At 56.6% G+C, this 18,752-nt stretch overlaps 1 protein-coding gene across 2 annotated transcripts; it reads right to left on the bottom strand.

The window, feature by feature from the left end:
- Positions 1-88: 88 nt before the first annotated feature.
- GATA1 (GATA binding protein 1) lies at positions 89-18,598 on the bottom strand. 2 transcript variants are annotated; one of them, XM_066570508.1, is made up of 7 exons: positions 18,259-18,292; positions 12,833-12,909; positions 10,476-10,637; positions 7,369-7,533; positions 5,093-5,238; positions 2,593-2,718; positions 89-428 (listed from the first exon to the last, which is right to left on the bottom strand). In XM_066570508.1, the coding sequence occupies exons 3-7, from the start codon at positions 10,606-10,608 to the stop codon at positions 114-116; spliced, it is 885 nt and encodes a 294-aa protein (XP_066426605.1). In that variant the 5' UTR covers positions 10,609-10,637; positions 12,833-12,909; positions 18,259-18,292; the 3' UTR covers positions 89-113. The 2 variants fall into 2 exon arrangements, with proteins under 2 accessions (XP_066426605.1, XP_066426604.1); XM_066570507.1 differs by lacking the exon at positions 12,833-12,909 and having other exon boundaries at positions 18,259-18,598.
- Positions 18,599-18,752: the final 154 nt, after the last annotated feature.

Here is an 18,752-nt window from a genome sequence, read left to right as displayed (position 1 = left end):
ACACCGCCCGCACCCCGCAGGTGAACACGCCCCCCCCATTTCCCCCCCCCAAAGAACGAGGCTGAGCCGGGCTCTGTCGGTACCAAACTGTATTGGGGACCCCCCCCCCCCCGTTAGAGCTGCGGGCTGAGCCCGGGGGGCGCCGCGCCGGGGGCGGCCCCGAATTCGCCCCCCAGGAAGGGCCCGGCGGGGGCGGGGAAGGGCAGCAGGTGCCCGGACAGGACGAGCGGCCCGAGGGCGAAGAGCGCGGCCGGGTCCTCGGGGGGGGGCTGGGGGGGCGCGGGGGGGGGCAGGGGGGGCCCCGCCGAGGTTTCGGGGACCCCCCCGGGGCCGGCGCCCCCCCCCTGGCGCCGCTTCTTGCCCTTGGCCGAGACCTTGCGGTTGCGGGTCTGGATCCCGTCCTTGCGCATCGTCAGCGGCCGGTTCACCTGGCGAGGGGGGGAACGGGTTAGGGGGGGCCCCAAAACGGGGGGGGTCCCAAAATCCGGGCCAGGGGTCCCCAAACCTGGGGGGGGGGGTCCCCAAACCCAGGGCAGGTCCCATAATCTGAGCCAGGGGTCCCCAAACCCAGGGCAGGTCCCAAAATCTGGCGGGGGTCCCCAAACCCAGGGCAGGTCCCATAATCTGAGCCAGGGGTCCCCAAATCCAGGGAGGTGGTCCTGAAATCCAGGTGGGTCCTGAAATCCAGGGGGGGTCCCGAAATCTGGGGGGGGTCCCCAAATCTGAGCCGAGGTCCCAAAACCCGGGCGAGAGGGGTCAGCAAATCCAGGGTGGTCCCAAAATCCAGGGGGATTCCCCAAATCCCGGGGGTGTCCCCAAATCCAGGGGCATCCCAAAATCCAGGCCAGGGCTCCCAAAACCCGGGGGAGGGGATTCCCAACTCCAGGGTGGTCCCAAAATCCAGGGGGGATCCTGAAATTTGGGGGATTCCCCAAATCTGGGGAAGACCCCAAATCCGAGCCAAGAATCCCAAACCCCGGGGAGGGGGGTCCCCAGTCCGGGGTGGTCCCAAAATCTGGGGGTGGATCCTGAAAGCCGGGGGTGGTCCCCAAATCCAGGGGTCCCAAAATCTGGGGGTGATGTCTTGGACCCCCACCCCCATCAGTGACGGGCGCCCAAAAATTCCCCCCCAGGCCCCATCTCCCCCCTTGAACCGGGGGGATTTGGGGGTTTGGGATGTCCTGGCCCGGTTTTGGGGTGACTCGGGGATGTTTTGGGGGGTTTTAGGGACATTTCAGGGTGGTTTTGGGGTCTCTCACCCGGTGCAGTTCGTAGCACAGCCCACAGGGATTGGGGTTTGGGGGGTTTTAGGGATATTTTAGGGGCATTTTAGGGATGTTTCAGGGATGTTTTACAGGTATCTTGGGGTGGTTTAGGGATATTTAGGGATCTTTTGGGGTGTTTTAGGGATATTTTGGGATATTTTGGGGTGGTTTTGGGGTGGTTTTGGGGTCCCTCACCCGGTGCAGTTTGTAGTACAGCCCGCAGGCGTTGCAGACGGGGTGTGGGGTATCTCAGGGATATTTTGGGGATATTTTGGGATATTTAGGGGATATTTAGGGATGTTTTGGGGTCCCTCACCCGGTGCAGTTTGTAGTAGAGCCCGCAGGCATTGCAGACGGGGTTTGGGATATTTTCGGGATATTTTGGGATATTTTGGGGATATTTTGGGGATATTTTGGGATATCTCAGGGATATTTTAGGGATATTTGGGGATATTTTAGGGTTATTTTGGGGTCCCTCACCCGGTGCAGTTTGTAGTAGAGGCCACAGGCATTGCAGACGGGGTGTGGGGTATCTCAGGGATATTTTAGGGATATTTTGGGATATTTTAGGGATATTTTGGGGTGGTTTTGGGGTCCCTCACCCAGTGCAGTTTGTAGTACAAGCCACAGGTGTTGCACACAGGGTTTGGGATATCTCAGGGATATTTTGGGATATTTAGGGATGCTTTAGGGATATTTTAGGGATATTTTAGGGATATTTTGGGATATTTTGGGGTGGTTTTGGGGTCCCTCACCCGGTGCAGTTTGTAGTAGAGGCCACAGGCGTTGCAGACGTGGTGTGGGATATCTCGGGGATATTTTGGGATATTTTGGGGATATTTTGGGATATTCAGGGATATTTTAGGGATATTTTAGGGATGTTTTAGAGATATTTTAGGGATACTTTAGGGATGTTTTAGGGATATTTTGGGATATTTTGGGGTCCCTCACCTGGTGCAGTTTGTAGTAGAGGCCGCAGGCGTTGCAGACGGGGTTTGGGATATTTTGGGGATATTTTGGGATATTTTAGGGATATTTTAGGGATATTTTGGGGTGGTTTTAGGGATGTTTTAGGGTCCCTCACCCGGTGCAGTTTGTAGTAGAGGCTGCAGGCGTTGCAGACGGGGTGTGGGGTATCTCAGGGATATTTTGGGATATTTTGGGATATTTTGGGGTGGTTTTAGGGATGTTTTGGGGTCCCTCACCCGGTGCAGTTTGTAGTACAGCCCGCAGGCGTTGCAGACGGGGTGTGGGGTATCTCAGGGATATTTTGGGGATATTTTGGGATATTTTAGGGATATTTTGGGGTGGTTTTGGGGTGCCTCACCCGGTGCAGTTTGTAGTACAGCCCGCAGGCGTTGCAGACGGGGTCCCCGCGGGGGCTGCGCCTCCACAGCGTGGTGGTGCTGGTCTGGCAGTTGCTGCAGACGGTGCCGGCGCGTTTGCTCACCAGCTGGGACAGGGGGTTGGGTAAACCAGGGGGTTTGGGGGTCTGAGAGGGGATTGGGGGGCACAGAGAGGGGACTGGGGGGCAGAGGGGGTTTGGGGGCACTGAGAGGGGGTTTAGGGGCACTGAGAAGGGATTTGAGAGGGGTAAAGGGGATTGGGGGGGCAGAGAGGGTTTGGGGGCACTGAGATGGGACTGGGGGCACTGAGAAGGGATTTGGGGGGGCAGAGGGGGTTTAGGGGCACTGAGAGGGGATTGGGGGCACTGAGAGGGGATTGGGGGCTCTGAGAAGGGATTTGAGGGGGCAGAGGAGGTTTGGGGGTCTGAGAGGGGATTTGGGGGCACTGAGAGGGGATTTGGGGGGACAGAGGGGGGATTGGGGGGCTGAGATGGGATTGGGGGCACTGAGAGGGGATTTGGGGGGGGCAGAGGGGATTTAGGGGCACTGAGAGGGGATTTGGGGGCACTGAGAGGGGATTTGGGGGCGTCAGAGGGGATTTAGGGGCACTGAGAGGGGTTTGGGGCACTGAGAGAGCATTTGGGGGTGGCAGAGGGGGGTTTGGGGTGGATTTGGGGGGATTTAAGGTGTAAGGAAGGTTTTGGGGGGATTTGGGGAGCCTTTTTGGGGAGAAGGGGGATTTGGGGGGATTTAAGGGGGTTTAGGGTGTAAGGAAGGGTTTGGGGTGATTTGGAGAGGGTTTGGGGGGAAACGAGGGGGGGATTTGGGGTGATTTGGAGGGGTTGGGGGGACTAAAAGGGGATTTTGGGGGATTTGGGGGACTGGCAGACATTAGAGGGGAATTTGGGGGGGACTTGAGGGAGTTTTGGGGGGATTTGAGGAGTTTTGGGGGGATTTGTGGGGTTTCGGGGGGATTTGTGGGGTTTTGGGGGATTTGTGGGGTTTTGGGGGGATTTGTGGGGTTTGGGGGCGTAGCTGGGAGGGACTCGAGGGGGATTTGGGATGTGAGGAGGGGTTTAGGGGAATTTGGGGTCCCCAGGGTGGTTTTGGGGTTCCCCAGGTGTATTTGGGGTTCCACTGGGTTATTTTGGGGTCCCAGGGGTTATTTTGGGGTGCCCAGGGTTATTTGGGCTCCCCGGGGTGTTTTTGGGATGGTTTTGGGGTGTATTTGGGTCCCGGGGTGTTTTTGGGGTCCTGGGGTGGTTTTGGAGTATTTTTGGGGTGTCCGGATGTATTTGGGGTTTCCCAGGGTTATTTTGGGGTGGTTTTGGGGTCCCCGGGTGTTTTTGGGGTGTATTTGGGATGCCTGGGGTGTATTTGGGGTCCCAGGGTGTGTTTGCGGTGTGTTTGGGGCGTGTTTTTGGGGCGTGTTTTTGGGGTCTGTTTTTGGGGCGTGTTTGGGGTGTTTTTGGGGTGTGTTTTGGGGTGTTTGGGGCGTGTTTTTGGGGTGTGTTTTGGGGTGTGTTTTGGGGTGTGTTTGGGGTGTGTTTGGGGTCTGGTTTTGGGGTGGTTTTGGGGTGTGGTTTTGGGGTGTGTTTTTGGGGTGTTTTTGGGGTGTGTTTGGGGCATGTTTGGGGTGTGTTTGGGGCGGTTTTGGGCTGTGTTTGGGGCGTGTTTGGGGTGTGGTTTTGGGGCCTGTTTGGGGCATGTTTTTGGGGTGTGTGTTTGGGCTGTGTTTGGGGTCTGTTTTTGGGGTGTGTTTTGGGGCTGGTTTTGGGGCCTGTTTGGGGCATGTTTTTGGGGTCTGTTTTTGGGGTCTGTTTTTGGGGTGTGTGTTTGGGCTGTGTTTGGGGCATGTTTTTGGGGCGTGTTTTTGGGGTGTGTTTTTGGGCTGGTTTTGGGGTCTGTTTTTGGGGTGGTTTTGGGGTGTGTGTGTTTGGGCTGTGTTTGGGGTGTGTTTGGGGTGTGTTTTGGGGTCTGTTTTTGGGGTGCGTATTTGGGCTGTGTTTGGGGTGTGTTTGGTCTGTTTTTGGGGTCAGTTTTTGGGGTGCGTGTTTGGGCTGTGTTTGGGGTGTGTTTTGGGGTGCGTGTTTGGGGTGTGTTTGGGCTGTGTTTGGGGTGTGTTTGGTCTGTTTTTGGGGTCAGTTTTTGGGGTCTGTTTTTGGGGTGCGTATTTGGGCTGTGTTTGGGGTGTGTTTGGTCTGTTTTTGGGGTCAGTTTTTGGGGTGCGTGTTTGGGCTGTGTTTGGGGTGTGTTTTGGGGTGCGTGTTTGGGGTGTGTTTTGGGGTGCGTGTTTGGGCTGTGTTTGGTCTGTTTTTGGGGTCAGTTTTTGGGGTCTGTTTTTGGGGTGCGTGTTTGGGCTGTGTTTGGGCTGTTTTTGGGGTCAGTTTTTGGGGTCTGGTTTTGGGCTGGTTTTGGGCTGTGTTTGGGCTGTTTTTGGGGTGCGTGTTTGGGCTGTGTTTGGGGTGTCTGGGCTCTCACCAGGCGCTTCTTGGGGCGGATCAGGGGCCGGTTGTGCCCGTTCAGCCGGTGGTACAGCCCGCAGGCGTTGCACAGGTAGTGCCCGGTGCCGTCCCGGCGCCACAGCGGCGTCGCCGTCGCCCCGCAGTTCACGCACTCGCGCGCCTCTGCCCAGTGAGGACCAGTATGGACCAGTAAAAACCAGTACGGGACAGTATTGACCAGCATGGACCAGTAAGGACCAGCATGGACCAATATGGGACAGTATAGACCAGTATGGACCAGTACGGGACAGTATGGACCAGTATGGACCCGTACGGACCAGTATGGACCAGTACAGGACAGTATGGACCAGTAAAAACCAGTACGGGACAGTACGGGACAGTATTGACCAGCATGGACCAGCATGGACCAGTATGGGACAGTATGGACCAGTATGGACCCGTACGGACCAGTATGGACCAGTACAGAGCAGTATGGACCAGTAAAAACCAGTACGGGACAGTATGGACCAGCATGGACCAGTAAGGACCAGCATGGACCAGTACAGACCAGTATGGACCAGTAAAAACCAGTACAGGACAGTATGGGACAGTATTGACCAGCATGGACCAGTAAGGACCAGTATGGGACAATATGGGACAGTATAGACCAGTAAGGACCAGTAAGGACCAGTATGGGACAGTATGGACTAGTACGGACCAGCACGGACCAGTAAGGACCAGTATGGACCAGTAAAAACCAGTACGGGACAGTATGGGACAGTATTGACCAGCATGGACCAGTAAGGACCAGTATGGACCAATATGGGACAGTAAGGACCAGTATGGACGCAAACAGACCAGTACAGACCAGTAAGGACCAGTACGGACCAGTATGGACCAGTATGAGACAGTACGGGACAGTACGGGACAGTATTGACCAGTAAGGGCCAGTACGGGCCAGCACGGACCAGTAAGGACCAGTATGAGACAGTATGGACCAGTATGGACCCATACAGACCAGTACAGACCAGTAAGGACCATTACGGACCAGTATTGACTGGTGAGAACTAGTATGGGCCAGTGAGGGCCAGTGAGGACCAGTATGGACCAATAAGAACCAGTATGGGACACTAGGGACCAGTCTGCACCAGTACGGACCAGTATGGACACATACAGACCAGTACGGACCAGTACGGACCAGTACAGACCAGTATGGCCCAGTATAAACCACTACAGACCACCAGAGGGCAGCACCCCCACAGTACCCCCCAAAGTTCAGACTTTCTGCTCAGTACAAACCAGTACAGACCAGTACAGACCAGTATAAACCAGTACAGACCACTATGGAACAGCAAGCACCAGTATAAACCAGTACAGACCACTACTGCATATCCTACACCAGTATAAACCAGTATGGACCAGTATAAACCATAGAGACCACCATAGGATATCCTGCACCAGTATAAACCAGCACTGACCAGTATAAACCAGTACAGACTGCTATGGCATATCCTACACCAGTATAAACCAGTATGGACCAGTATAGACCAGTACGGACCAGTATAAGCCATAGAGACCACCATAGGATATCGTGCACCAGTATAAACCAGTATGGGCCAGTATAAACCAGTACAAGCCAACACAAACCAGTCTGTGCCCCAGTCTGGATCAGAATTAGCTCCACTATAAACCAGTACAACCCCAGTTTGCTTCCCAGTGCATCCCAGTATGAACCAGTGCACCCCAGTGAGCCCCCCCCAGTCCCTCCCAGTGCCCCCAGTCTCACCACAGTTTGATCCCAGTCCCCCCAAGTCCCATTCCCAGTCTCTCCCAGTTTATCCCAGTTTATCCCAGTCCCATCCCAGTCTCTCCCAGTCCCATTCCCAGTCCATCCCAGTCCCCCCCAGTCCATCCCAGTCCCATTCCCAGTCCCCCCCAGTTTATCCCAGTCCCTCCCAGTCCCCCCCAGTCCATCCCAGTCCATCCCAGTCCATCCCAGTCCATCCCAGTCCCCCCCAGTCCATCCCAGTTTATCCCAGTTTATCCCAGTCCATCCCAGTCCCATTCCCAGTCCCATTCCCAGTCCATCCCAGTCCCCCCCAGTCCCATTCCCAGTCCCCCCCAGTCCATCCCAGTCCATCCCAGTCCCATTCCCAGTTCCATTCCCAGTCCCCCCCAGTCCCCCCCAGTCCCATTCCCAGTTTATCCCAGTCCCCCCCAGTCCATCCCAGTCCCCCCCAGTCCCCCCCAGTCCCATTCCCAGTTTATCCCAGTCCCATTCCCAGTCCCCCCCAGTCCCCCCCAGTCTCTCACCGCAGTTCGGGGCTCCCGGGGGGGGCAGCAGGGGGGGTCCCGCGGGGGGGGGGCTCCGGGGGGGCTGCAGCAGCTCCAGGAACCGGGGGGGCTCCGGGGGGGGAGGGGGCCAGGAGGGACCCCCCAGGGACCCCCCCTCAGCCCAGGGCACCAGGGACAGCCGGCCTGGGGACATTGGGGACATTGAGGGGACATTGGGGACACTGAGGGGACATTGGGGACATTGGGGGGACACCAGGGACACCAGGGACCCCCCTCAGCCTGGGGCACCAGAGACAGCCGGCCTGGGGACAGTGGGGACATTGGGGACACCAGGGACAGCCGGCCTGGAGACATTGGGGACATTGGGGACACCAGGGACAGCCGGCCTGGGGACAGGGGGGACACTGAGGGGACATTGGGGACACCAGGGACACTGAGGACATTGGGGACATTGGGGGGACACCAGGGACACCAGGGACTCCCCCTCAGCCCAGGGCACCAGGGACAGCCGGCCTGGGGACATTGGGGTCATTGTGGGGGAGATCAGGGACAGGGGGGACATTGGGGACACCAGGGACATTAGGGACAGGGGGGACATGGGGGGGCATTGAGGGGACATTGGGGACAGTGGAGACATTGGAGGGACACAGGGACATCAGGGACAGGGGGACAGCAGGGATGGTGGGGCATGGGGACACGGGGGACAATGGGGACACAGGGGAGGGCATTGAGGACATGGGGGGACATCAGGGACAGAGGGGGACAGGGTGGCATTGATTGGGGACATCAGGGACAGAGGGGGGACATTGGGGACACGGGGGAAATGGAGGGACAGCGGTGAGGGGTGGCTCAGGGGGACATTGGGGACATTGGGGACACTGGGGACACTGGGGAAGGGGCACAGGGACACGTGCGGGGACACTGGGGACAAGGAGGATGGAGGGACATGGGGGACACGGCCGGGGGGACAGAGGGGACAGAGGGGACACTGGGGACAGGGGGGGACTGAAGGGACAGGGAGGACACAGGTGACACAGGGGGTGACACAGGGGGTGACACGGGGGGGTGACACAGGTACAGGTGACCCAGGTGACACGGGGGGGTGACACAGGTACAGGTGATCCAGGTGACACGGGGGGGGTGACATGGGGATGACACAGGGGGTGGCACAGGGGTGACATGGGGGGTGACCTGGGCTTGACCTGGGGGTGACCCGGGGGTGACACACAGGGTGACACAGTGACACAGGGGTGACCTGGGGGTGACATGAGGGTGACACAGGGGGTGACCCAGGGGTGACATTGGGGGTGACCCGGGGGGTGACCCAGGGGTGACACAGGGGGTGACCCAGAGGTGACATTGGGGGTGACCCGGGGGGTGACACTGTGACACAGGTGACCCGGGGGTGACCCAGGTGACACAGGGGTGACCTAGGGGTGACATTGGGGTGACCCAGCTGACCCAGGGGTGACCCAGGGGGTGACATTGGGGGTGACATTGGGGGTGACACAGGGGGTGACCCAGGGGGGTGACAGGGGTGACACGGGGGTGACACAGTGACACAGGGGGTGACATTGGGGTGACATTGGGGTGACACAGGGTGACCCAGGGGTGACCTGGGTGTGACAGGGAGTGACACAGGGGTGACATTGGGGGTGACCCGGGGGTGACACAGGGGTGACATGAGGATGACACAGGGGGTGACCCAGGGGGTGACATTGGGGTGACATTGGGGTGACCCAGGGGGTGACATTGGGGTGACATTGGGGTGACACAGGGGGTGACACAGTGACACGGGGGTGACACAGGGGGTCACACGGGTGACCCAGAGGTGACACAGAGAGTGACATTGGGGTGACACAGGGGGTGACCGGGGGTGACCAGGGGTGACAGGGGGGTGACACAGTGACACAGGTGACATTGGGGTGACAGGGGTGACACAGGTGACACAGGGGGTGACATTGGGGTGACACAGGGGTGACCCGGGGGTGACACAGGGGTGACATTGGGGTGACACAGAGAGTGACATTGGGGTGACACGGGGTGACCGGGGGTGACCAGGGGTGACCCAGGGGTGACAGGGGGGTGACATTGGGGTGACACAGGGGGTGACACAGTGACACAGGTGACACAGGGGTGACCCGGGGGTGACACAGGGGGTGACATTGGGGTGACACAGTGACACAGGTGACACGGGGGGGTGACACAGGGGTGACACAGTGACACAGGGGGTGACACGGGGGTGACACAGGGGTGACCCAGGGGTGACACAGGGGGTGACATTGGGGTGACACAGGGGTGACCCAGGTGACCCAGGGGTGACCCAGGGGTGACACAGGGGGTGACCCAGGGGTGACCCAGGGGATGACCTTGGGGTGACACAGGGGTGACATTGGGGTGACATTGGGGTGACCCGGGGGTGACCCAGGGGTGACCCAGGGGTGACCCGGGGGTGACATTGGGGTGACCCAGGGGTGACCCGGGGGTGACCCAGGGGTGACCCAGGGGTGACATTGGGGTGACCTGGGGGTGACCCAGGGGTGACCCAGGGGTGACCCGGGGGTGACACAGGGGGTGACCCGGGGGTGACAGGGGTGACACAGGTGACACAGGGGGTGACACAGGGTGACCCAGGGGTGACCCGGGTGTGACACAGGGGTGACATGAGGATGACACGGGGTGACACAGGGGGGTGACCCAGGGGGTGACACAGGGGTGACCCAGAGGTGACACAGAGAGTGACATTGGGGTGACCCAGGGGGTGACACAGTGACACAGGTGACACAGGGGTGACCCGGGGGTGACACAGGGGGTGACATTGGGGTGACATTGGGGTGACACAGTGACCCAGGTGACACAGGGGTGACCCAGGGGGTGACATTGGGGTGACCCAGGGGTGACACAGGGGATGACCTTGGGGTGACACAGGGGGTGACTTGGGGTGACCCAGGTGACATTGGGGTGACATTGGGGTGACACAGGTGACCCAGGGGTGACCCAGGGGTGACATTGGGGTGACCCGGGGGTGACATTGGGGTGACACAGGTGACCCAGGGGTGACCCAGGGGTGACATTGGGGTGACCCGGGGGTGACATTGGGGTGACCCAGGGGTGACCCGGGGTACCTGGCGCGGGGGGGAGGGGCCCCAGCAGCCCCCCCGGCTCCAGCCCCTCGGGCGCCCCCAGCCCCAGGAAGGGCCCGGCCTCGTCCGGGAACGGGGGGGGCCCCTCCGGCCCCCCCAGCGTCACAAACTCCATGGGGGACCCCAAAACCGGCACGGGGGAGCCTGCGGAGAGAGCCCAGGGCAGCACCCAAAAACCCAAATCAGCACCCCAAAAACACCAAATCAACACCCCAAAACCCAAATCAGCACCCCAAAACCACCAAATCAACACCCCAAAAACCCAAATCAGCGCCCCAAAAACACCAAATCAACACCCCAAAACCCAAATCAGCGCCCCAAAAACACCAAATCAACACCCCAAAAACACCAAATCAACACCCCAAAAACACCAAATCAGCGCCCCAAAAACCCAAATCAGCACCCAAAAACACCTCTGGGACCCCAAAAACCCCTTTGGGACCCCAAAACCGGCACGGGGGGAGCCTGCAGAGAGAGCCAAGGTCAGCGCCCCAAAAACCCCAATCAGCACCCCAAAAAGCCCAGGTCAGTGCCCCAAAACCCCCAGAGCAGCGCCCCAAAACCGGCACAGGGTGTGCCTGCAGACAGACCCCAGATCAGCACCCCAAAAACCCCAAAGCAGCGCCCCAAAAACCCCTGAGTGACCCCAAAACCGGCACGGGGGGAGCCTGCAGAGAGAGCCCAGGGCAGCACCCCAAAAACCCCAAAGCAGCGCCCCAAAAACACCTCTGGGACCCCAAAAACCCAAATCAGCACCCCAAAAACCCCTCTGGGACCCTAGACCAGCACCCCAAAAACCCCAGGTCAGCACCCCAAAAACCCCAAAATCCTGTGGGACCCCAAATCTACAGGGGGTGCCTGCAGAGAGCCCCCAGGTCAGCACCCCAAAAACCCCTGTGGGATCCCAAACCAGCACCCCAAAACCCCTGTGGGATCCCAGATCTGCACCCCAAAACCCCTGTGGGATCCCACATGAGCACCCCAAAGTTCCTGCGTGACCCCAAAGCCCCCAATGCCCCCCAGTCACCCCCGGACCCCCAGGACTCCCAAATGGGGATTTGGGGGTCCCCAACCCCTGCGGGTCACAGCCGCACCCCAAAAATCCTCCCACGGAGCCCTGGGGACCCCCAAACTCTGAAATCCCCAAAATGGGGGGCCCCAAACCCTGAAATGCCCAAACCGGAGATCCCCAAACCCCAAAATCCCCAAACTGGGAACCCCCAAACCCCAAAATCTCCAAATTAGGGGGTCCCAAAACCCCTGTGAACCCCCAAACCCCCGGGTGCCCCCAAACCCCCAAAGTCCCCAAAGTGGGGACACCCAAACCCCCAAATTTGGGATCCCAAAACGCCTGGGAACCCCCAAACCCTGACCACCCCAAACTGGGGAGCCCCAGACCCCAAAATCCCCGAAGCCCCAAACCCCCAAATCCCCAAACTCTGACCAACCCAAACTGGGGACCCCAAACCCCTGGGAACCCCCAAACTGGGGATCCCAAACCCCAAAATCCCCAAAAACCCCGAAACCCCCAAACCTGGAACCCCCAAACACGCGAAACCCCCAAACCAGGGCCCCCAAACCCCAAAATCGCCAAACTGGGGGGTCCCAAACCCCTGGGAACCCCCAAACCCCAAAATCTCCAAACCTGGGACCCCCAAACTCCAAAAACCCCAAAAACCCCAAACTGGGGACCCCCAAACACCCGAAACCCCCAAACCCCCAAACTGGGCACCCCCAAACCCCAAAATCCCCAAACTGGGGGGTCCCAAACCTCTGGGAACCCCCAAACCCTGAAACCCCAAAACCCCCAAACCAAGCGCCCCCAAACCCCAAAATCCCCAAACTGGGCACCCCCAAAATCCCCAAATTGGGGGGTCCCAAACCCCTGGGGACCCCCAAACTGGGCACCCCCAAAATCTCCAAACTGGGCACCCAAACCTGGGACCCCAAAACCCCCAAAACCCCCAAAAACCCCAAACCTGGGACCCCCAAACCCCTGGGAATCCCCAAACCCTGAAACCCCCAAACCCCAAAATCCCCAAACTGGGGACCCCCAAACCCCAAATCAGGGGGTCCCAAACCCCTGGGGACCCCCAAACCCTGAAACCCCAAAATCTCCAAACCTGGGACCCCAAAAACCCCAAAATCCCCAAACCTGGGACCCCCAAACCCCTGGGAACCCCCAAACCGGGCACCCCCAAAATCCCCAAACTGGGGGGGTCCCAAACCCCCAACCCCCCCCCGACCCCTCTCCCCCACCCCCGGGGGGCCTTTTTGGGGTCCCCTCCCCCCCCGGACCCCCCTGAACCCCCAAACCCGGGGGGGGGGGGGTCCCTGACCTGGAGCCGCCGTGTCCGTCCCTGTCCGTCCGTCCCTGTCCCTCTGTCCCTGTCCCGCCCGGACAGACGGACGGACACTGGGGGGGGGGGGGAACGGTGGGAGGGGCTCCAGGACCCCACCCCTGCCCCTCCCCCCCCCCCCCCTTTGGACACCCCAAAACCTTTGGGGGGGCCCTGGGGGGGTTGGGGGGGGGCAGGGCTCACCTGGCGCTGTGGGGCCTGCGGGGCCTGGGGGATTTTGGGGATTTTTGGGGCGTTTTGGGGGATTTTGGGGCGTTCTGGGTTTTGGGGTGCAGGGCCGGGGGGGCGGTAACGGCCCCGGGGCTGCCGGGGGCTGATAAGGCCTTATCAGATCCTGGGGCCACGGCGGTTGCTGGGGGGGGCGGGCGGGGCCGGGGCCTTATCAGCTCCGGCCAGAGCGGGGGCAGGGCCGGGGCGGGGGACACCCCAAAAATGGGGCATGGCACCCTAAAAAAACCGGGGGATGGCACCCTAAAAATGGGGGATGGCACCCTAAAAAAATGGGGAATGGCAGCCCCAAAAATGGGGGATGGCACCCTAAAAAACCGGGGGATGGCACCCTAAAAATGGGGGGATGGCACCCTAAAAAAATGGGGGATGGTGCCCTCAAAAAATGGGGAATGGCAGCCCCAAAAATGGGGGGTGGCACCCTAAAAAACCGGGGGATGGCACCCTAAAAAAACCGGGGGATGGAACCCCAAAAATGGGGCATGGCACCCTAAAAAAACCGGGGGATGGAACCCCAAAAATGGGGGATGGTGCCCCAAAAATGGGGGGGTGGCACCCTAAAAAACCGGGGGATGGAACCCCAAAAATGGGGGATGGTGCCCTCAAAGAATGGGGAATGGCATCCCAAAAATGGGGGATGGCACCCCAAAAATGGGGAGATGGTGCCCTCAAAAATGGGGGATGGCACCCTAAAAAAATGGGGGGATGGAACCCCAAAAATGGGGGGATGGCACCCTAAAAAAATGGGGAATGGCAGCCCCAAAAATGGGGGATGGCACCCTAAAAAACCGGGGGATGGCACCCTAAAAAAATGGGGGATGGAACCCTAAAAATGGGGAATGGCAGCCCCAAAAATGGGGGGTGGCACCCTAAAAAAACCGGGGATGGTGCCCTCAAAAAATGGGGGATGGCACCCTAAAAAAACCAGGGATGGAACCCCAAAAATCCGGGAATGGTGCCCTCAAAGAATGGGGAATGGCATCCCAAAAATGGGGGATGGCACCCTAAAAAAATGGGGGATGGAACCCCAAAAATGGGGGATGGCACCCTAAAAAATGGGGAATGGCATCCCAAAATGGGGGATGGCACCCTAAAAAAACCGGGGATGGAACCCCAAAAATGGGGCATGGCACCCTAAAAAAATGGGGGATGGCACCCTAAAAAAATGGGGAATGGCAGCCCCAAAAATGGGGGATGGCACCCAAAAAAACGGGGGATGGCACCCCAAAAATGGGGGATGGCGCCCCAAAAATGGGGGATGGCACCCTAAAAAACCGGGGGATGGAACCCCAAAAATGGGGGGTGGTGCCCTCAAAAAATGGGGGATGGCACCCTAAAAAACCGGGGGATGGCACCCTAAAAAAATGGGGGATGGAACCCCAAAAATGGGGGATGGCACCCTAAAAAAACCGGGGATGGCACCCTAAAAAAATGGGGATGGAACCCCAAAAATGGGGGGATGGCACCCTAAAAAAATGGGGGATGGCACCCCAAAAATGGGGGATGGCAGCACCAAAAAATCCGGGGATGGAACCCCAAAAATGGGGGGTGGTGCCCTCAAAAAATGGGGAATGGCAGCCCCAAAAATCTGGGAATGGTGCCCCAAAAAATGGGAATTGCACCCAAAAAAACGGGGATGGAACCCCAAGAACTGGGGGATGGTGCCCCCAAAAATGGGGGAACAGACCAGAACCGGGAATGGCGCCCCAAAAATGGGGAATGGTGCCCCCAAAAATGGGGAGCGGCACCCCAAAAATGGGGGATGACACCCCCAAAAATGGGGAATGGTGCCCCCAAAAATGGGGGATGGCACCTAAAAAATGAGGGATGGAACCCCCCAAAAAATGGGGGATGGCACCCCAAAAATCCGGGAATGGTGCCCCAAAAATGAGGGATGGCACCCAAAAAAATGGGGGATGGAACCCCAAAAATGGGGGGGTGGTGCCCTCAAAAAATGGGGAATGGCAGCCCCAAAAATGGGGGATGGCACCCCAAATTCCACTCTGACACCCCAAAAATGGAGAATGGCGCCCCCAAAAATGGGGGATGGCACCACCAAAAAATCCGGGGATGGAACCCCAAAAATGGGGAATGGTGCCCCAAAAAAACTGGGAATGGCACCCCCAAAATGGGGAATGACCCCCAAAAATGGAGAATGGAACCCCAAAAAATGGGGGATGCTCACCCCAAATTCCACACTGGCACCCCAAAATGGGGGATGACACCCCCAAAAAATGGGGAATGGCACCCCCAAAATGGAGAATGGTGTCCCAAAATAGGGGATGGTGCACCCCAAAAAATCCGGGGATGGAGCCCCAAAAAATGGGGGATGGAACCCCCAAAAACTGGGAATGGATCCCCAAAAAAGCTGGGAATGGAACCCCAAAAAATGGGGAATGGTGCCCCAAAAAAATTGGGGATGGGACCCCCAAAAATGGGGAGGGAACCCCAAAAACCGGGAATGGCACCCCAAAAATGGATAATGGCACCCCAAAACCAGGGAATGGCACCCCCAATTCCACACCGACACACTAAAACCAGGAATGGCACCCCAAAAATCCGGCAATGGCACCCCAAAAACCATGAATGGCACCCCCAAAAATGGGGGATGGTGGTGCCCCCAAAAAAACTGGGAATGGCACCCCCAAAAATGGAGAATGGAACCACAAAAAATGGGGGATGGCACCCCAAATTCCACACTGGCACCCCAAAATGGGGGATGACACCCCCAAAAAATGGGGAATGGCACCCCCAAAATGGAGAATGGTGTCCCAAAATAGGGGATGGTGCACCCCAAAAAATCCGGGGATGGAGCCCCAAAAAATGGGGGATGGAACCCCCAAAAAATGGGGGATGGAACCCCCAAAAAATGGGGGATGGAACCCCCAAAAATGGGGAATGGATCCCCAAAAAATGGGGGATGCTCACCCCAAATTCCACACTGACACCCCAAAAAATGGGGAATGGCGCCCCAAAAAAATCGGGGATGGAACCCCAAAAACCGGGAATGGCACCCCAAAAATGGATAATGGCACCCCAAAACCAGGGAATGGCACCCCCAATTCCACACTGACACACTAAAACCAGGAATGGCACCCCAAAAATCCGGGAATGGCACCCCAAAACCATGAATGGCACCCCAAAAAAGGGAGATGGTGCCCCCAAAAATGGGAGATGGCACCCCTAAAAAATGGGGAATGGCACCCCAAAAAATCCGGGAATGGCACCCAAAAAATGGGGAATGGAACCCCAAAAAATCCGGGAATGGAACCCCAAAAAATGGGGGATGGAGCCCCCTAAAAATGGAGGATGGAACCCCAAAAAATTGGGAATGGCACCCCAAAATGGGGAATGGTGCCCCAAAAAATGGGGAATGGTGCCCCAAATTCCACTGACACCCCAAAATGGGGGATGGCACCCCCAAAAACCAGGAATGGCGCCCCAAAAATGGGGAATGGTGTCCCAAAAATGGAGAATGGCGCCCCAAAAATTGAGAATGGTGCCCCAAATTCCACACTGACACCCCAAAATGGGGAATGGGGCCCCAAAACCCTACAGACACCCCAAAAACGGGGACAGAATTCCACACTGACACCCCAAAAACGGAAGGGACACCCCAAATTCCCCACTGGCACCCCAAATTCAGGCCTGACACCCCAAATTCAGGCCCTGGCACCCCAAATTCCACACTTTCACCCCAAATTCAGGCCTGACACCCCAAATTCCACACTGGCACCCCAAATTCAGGCCCTGACACCCCAAATTCCCCACTGGCACCCCAAATTCAGGCCCTGACACCCCAAATTCCAGCACTTTCACCCCAAATTCAGGCCCTGGCACCCCAAATTCCACACTGGCACCCCAAATTCAGGCCTGACACCCCAAATTCCAGCGCTTTCACCCCAAATTCAGGCCAATTGGGGGTTTGAACTGAAAATTTGGCATTTTTGGCCCCAAAATTTGAGGTTTCAAGGAATAAAAAAAATAAAAATAAGGATTTTCATGCCTTGAAAATGGCAGTTTTGGGCCAAAACCGAGGTTTGCGGCATGAAATTTGAGGCTGTCAAGTAAAAATTTGGGATTTTCAGCCTCAAATTCACTTTTTTCAGCAGCAAAATGGGAATTTTGAGCCACAAATTGGACATTTTCAGCCCTTAATAAACCCAAAAAAAGCCAATTTTTGAGGGAAAAATGGAGTTGGCAGCAACAAAATTTTGAATTTCGGAGTCAAATTCCAGGTTTTTAACCTAAAATTTGTCATCTTTGGACCAAAGTTCAGGAATTCCAGCCCAAAATTTGAGGTTTCAGGGTAAAATTCAGCATTTCCAGGCCAAGTTTGGGATTTTCAGCCTGAAATTCCCAGTGTTGGCATCAAAATGGGGATTTTCCTAATTTTGGGGGTTTTTTAGGGCAACAAATCAGGAAATTGGAGCCCCAAATTTTGCATTTTTAGGAGACAAAATTGGGGATTTCAGCAGAAACGGAGCCGAGGCCCAAATTTGGGTGTTTTACCCTAAAATTTGGTCTAAAATTGTGAAATTCACTCCCAGATTGGGCCTTTCAGACACCAAAATGAGAATTTGGACTTTAATGGCAGAACCTGGGAGATTTTTTTGGTTCAAAATTCTCATTTCTGGCACCAAAGTTTTATTTATTTATTTTATTTATTTATTTATTCATTATTTTATTTATTTATTTATTTATTTATTTATTTATTTATTTATTTATTTATTTATTATTTACTATTTATTTTTTTTATTTTTTATTCCAAATTTGGCGTTTTCTGCCCCAAAGCTGGAGGTTTCCCACCCAAAAAAAATTGGAATTTTCAGCCTGGAATTTCTATTACCAACCCCAAAAATTGGAAGTTTCCGCTGAAAATCACAAATTTGAACCCAAAATTCACAAATCCTCACCCCAAAAATTGGATGTTTCCGCTGAAAATCACAAATTTGAACCCAAAACTCACAAATCCTCACCCAAACTTAGCAGCTCTAACCTGAAACTGAGAGTTTTCATCTAAATCCGGAATTTTCAAGGCAAAACTGAAATTTTTCCCCTCTAAAACGGGAAATTTGCAGCCTGAAATTCGGAATTTTGGACCAAAACTCAGGGATTTTCACCCTAAACCCCAACATTTTCTGCCCCCAAAATTCAGATTTTTTTTCTCTCCTCACCTCTGATTTGGGCTCCAATCTGGAGGTTTTGGCTCCAACCCGGGCGGTTTTCATCTCCTGCTGCAGCTCCGGCCCCAAATCCGAGGTTTTCACCCCAAATCCGAGGTTTTTTGCCCAAATCCGAGGTTTTCACCCCAAATCCGAGGTTTTTTGCCCAAATCCGAGGTTTTCACCCCAAATCCGAGGTTTTTTGCCCAAATCCGAGGTTTTCACCCCAAATCCGAGGTTTTCACCCCAAATCCGACGGTTTTTTGCCCAAATCCGAGGTTTTGGCCCCAAATCCGAGGTTTTCACCCCAAATCCGAGCTTTTGACCCCAAATCCGAGCTTTTGACCCCAAATCCGACGTTTTTTGCCCAAATCCGAGGTTTTCACCCCAAATCCGAGGTTTTGGCCCCAAATCCGAGGTTTTCACCCCAAATCCGAGGTTTTTTGCCCAAATCCGAGGTTTTCGCCCCAAATCCGAGGTTTTGGCCCCAAATCCGAGGTTTTGGC

Source organism: Molothrus aeneus, unplaced genomic scaffold, assembly GCF_037042795.1.
Source record: "Molothrus aeneus isolate 106 unplaced genomic scaffold, BPBGC_Maene_1.0 scaffold_30, whole genome shotgun sequence".
Taxonomy (NCBI): domain Eukaryota; kingdom Metazoa; phylum Chordata; class Aves; order Passeriformes; family Icteridae; genus Molothrus; species Molothrus aeneus.
Note: the sequence above shows the minus strand (reverse complement) of the source record. Positions and strands in the feature narration are given on the sequence as shown.

Excerpts from the sequence above, each read along its gene's own strand:
- GATA1 (XM_066570507.1), bottom strand. The coding sequence starts at position 10,608 with ATGGAGTTTGTGACGCTGGGGGGGCCGGAGGGGCCCCCCCCGTTCCCG. Across the intron at positions 5,239-7,368 it reads CCCGGGAGCCCCGAACTGCG|AGGCGCGCGAGTGCGTGAAC; the intron begins GTGAGAGACTGG and ends CTCACTGGGCAG. Across the intron at positions 2,719-5,092 it reads TCCGCCCCAAGAAGCGCCTG|CTGGTGAGCAAACGCGCCGG; the intron begins GTGAGAGCCCAG and ends CCCCTGTCCCAG.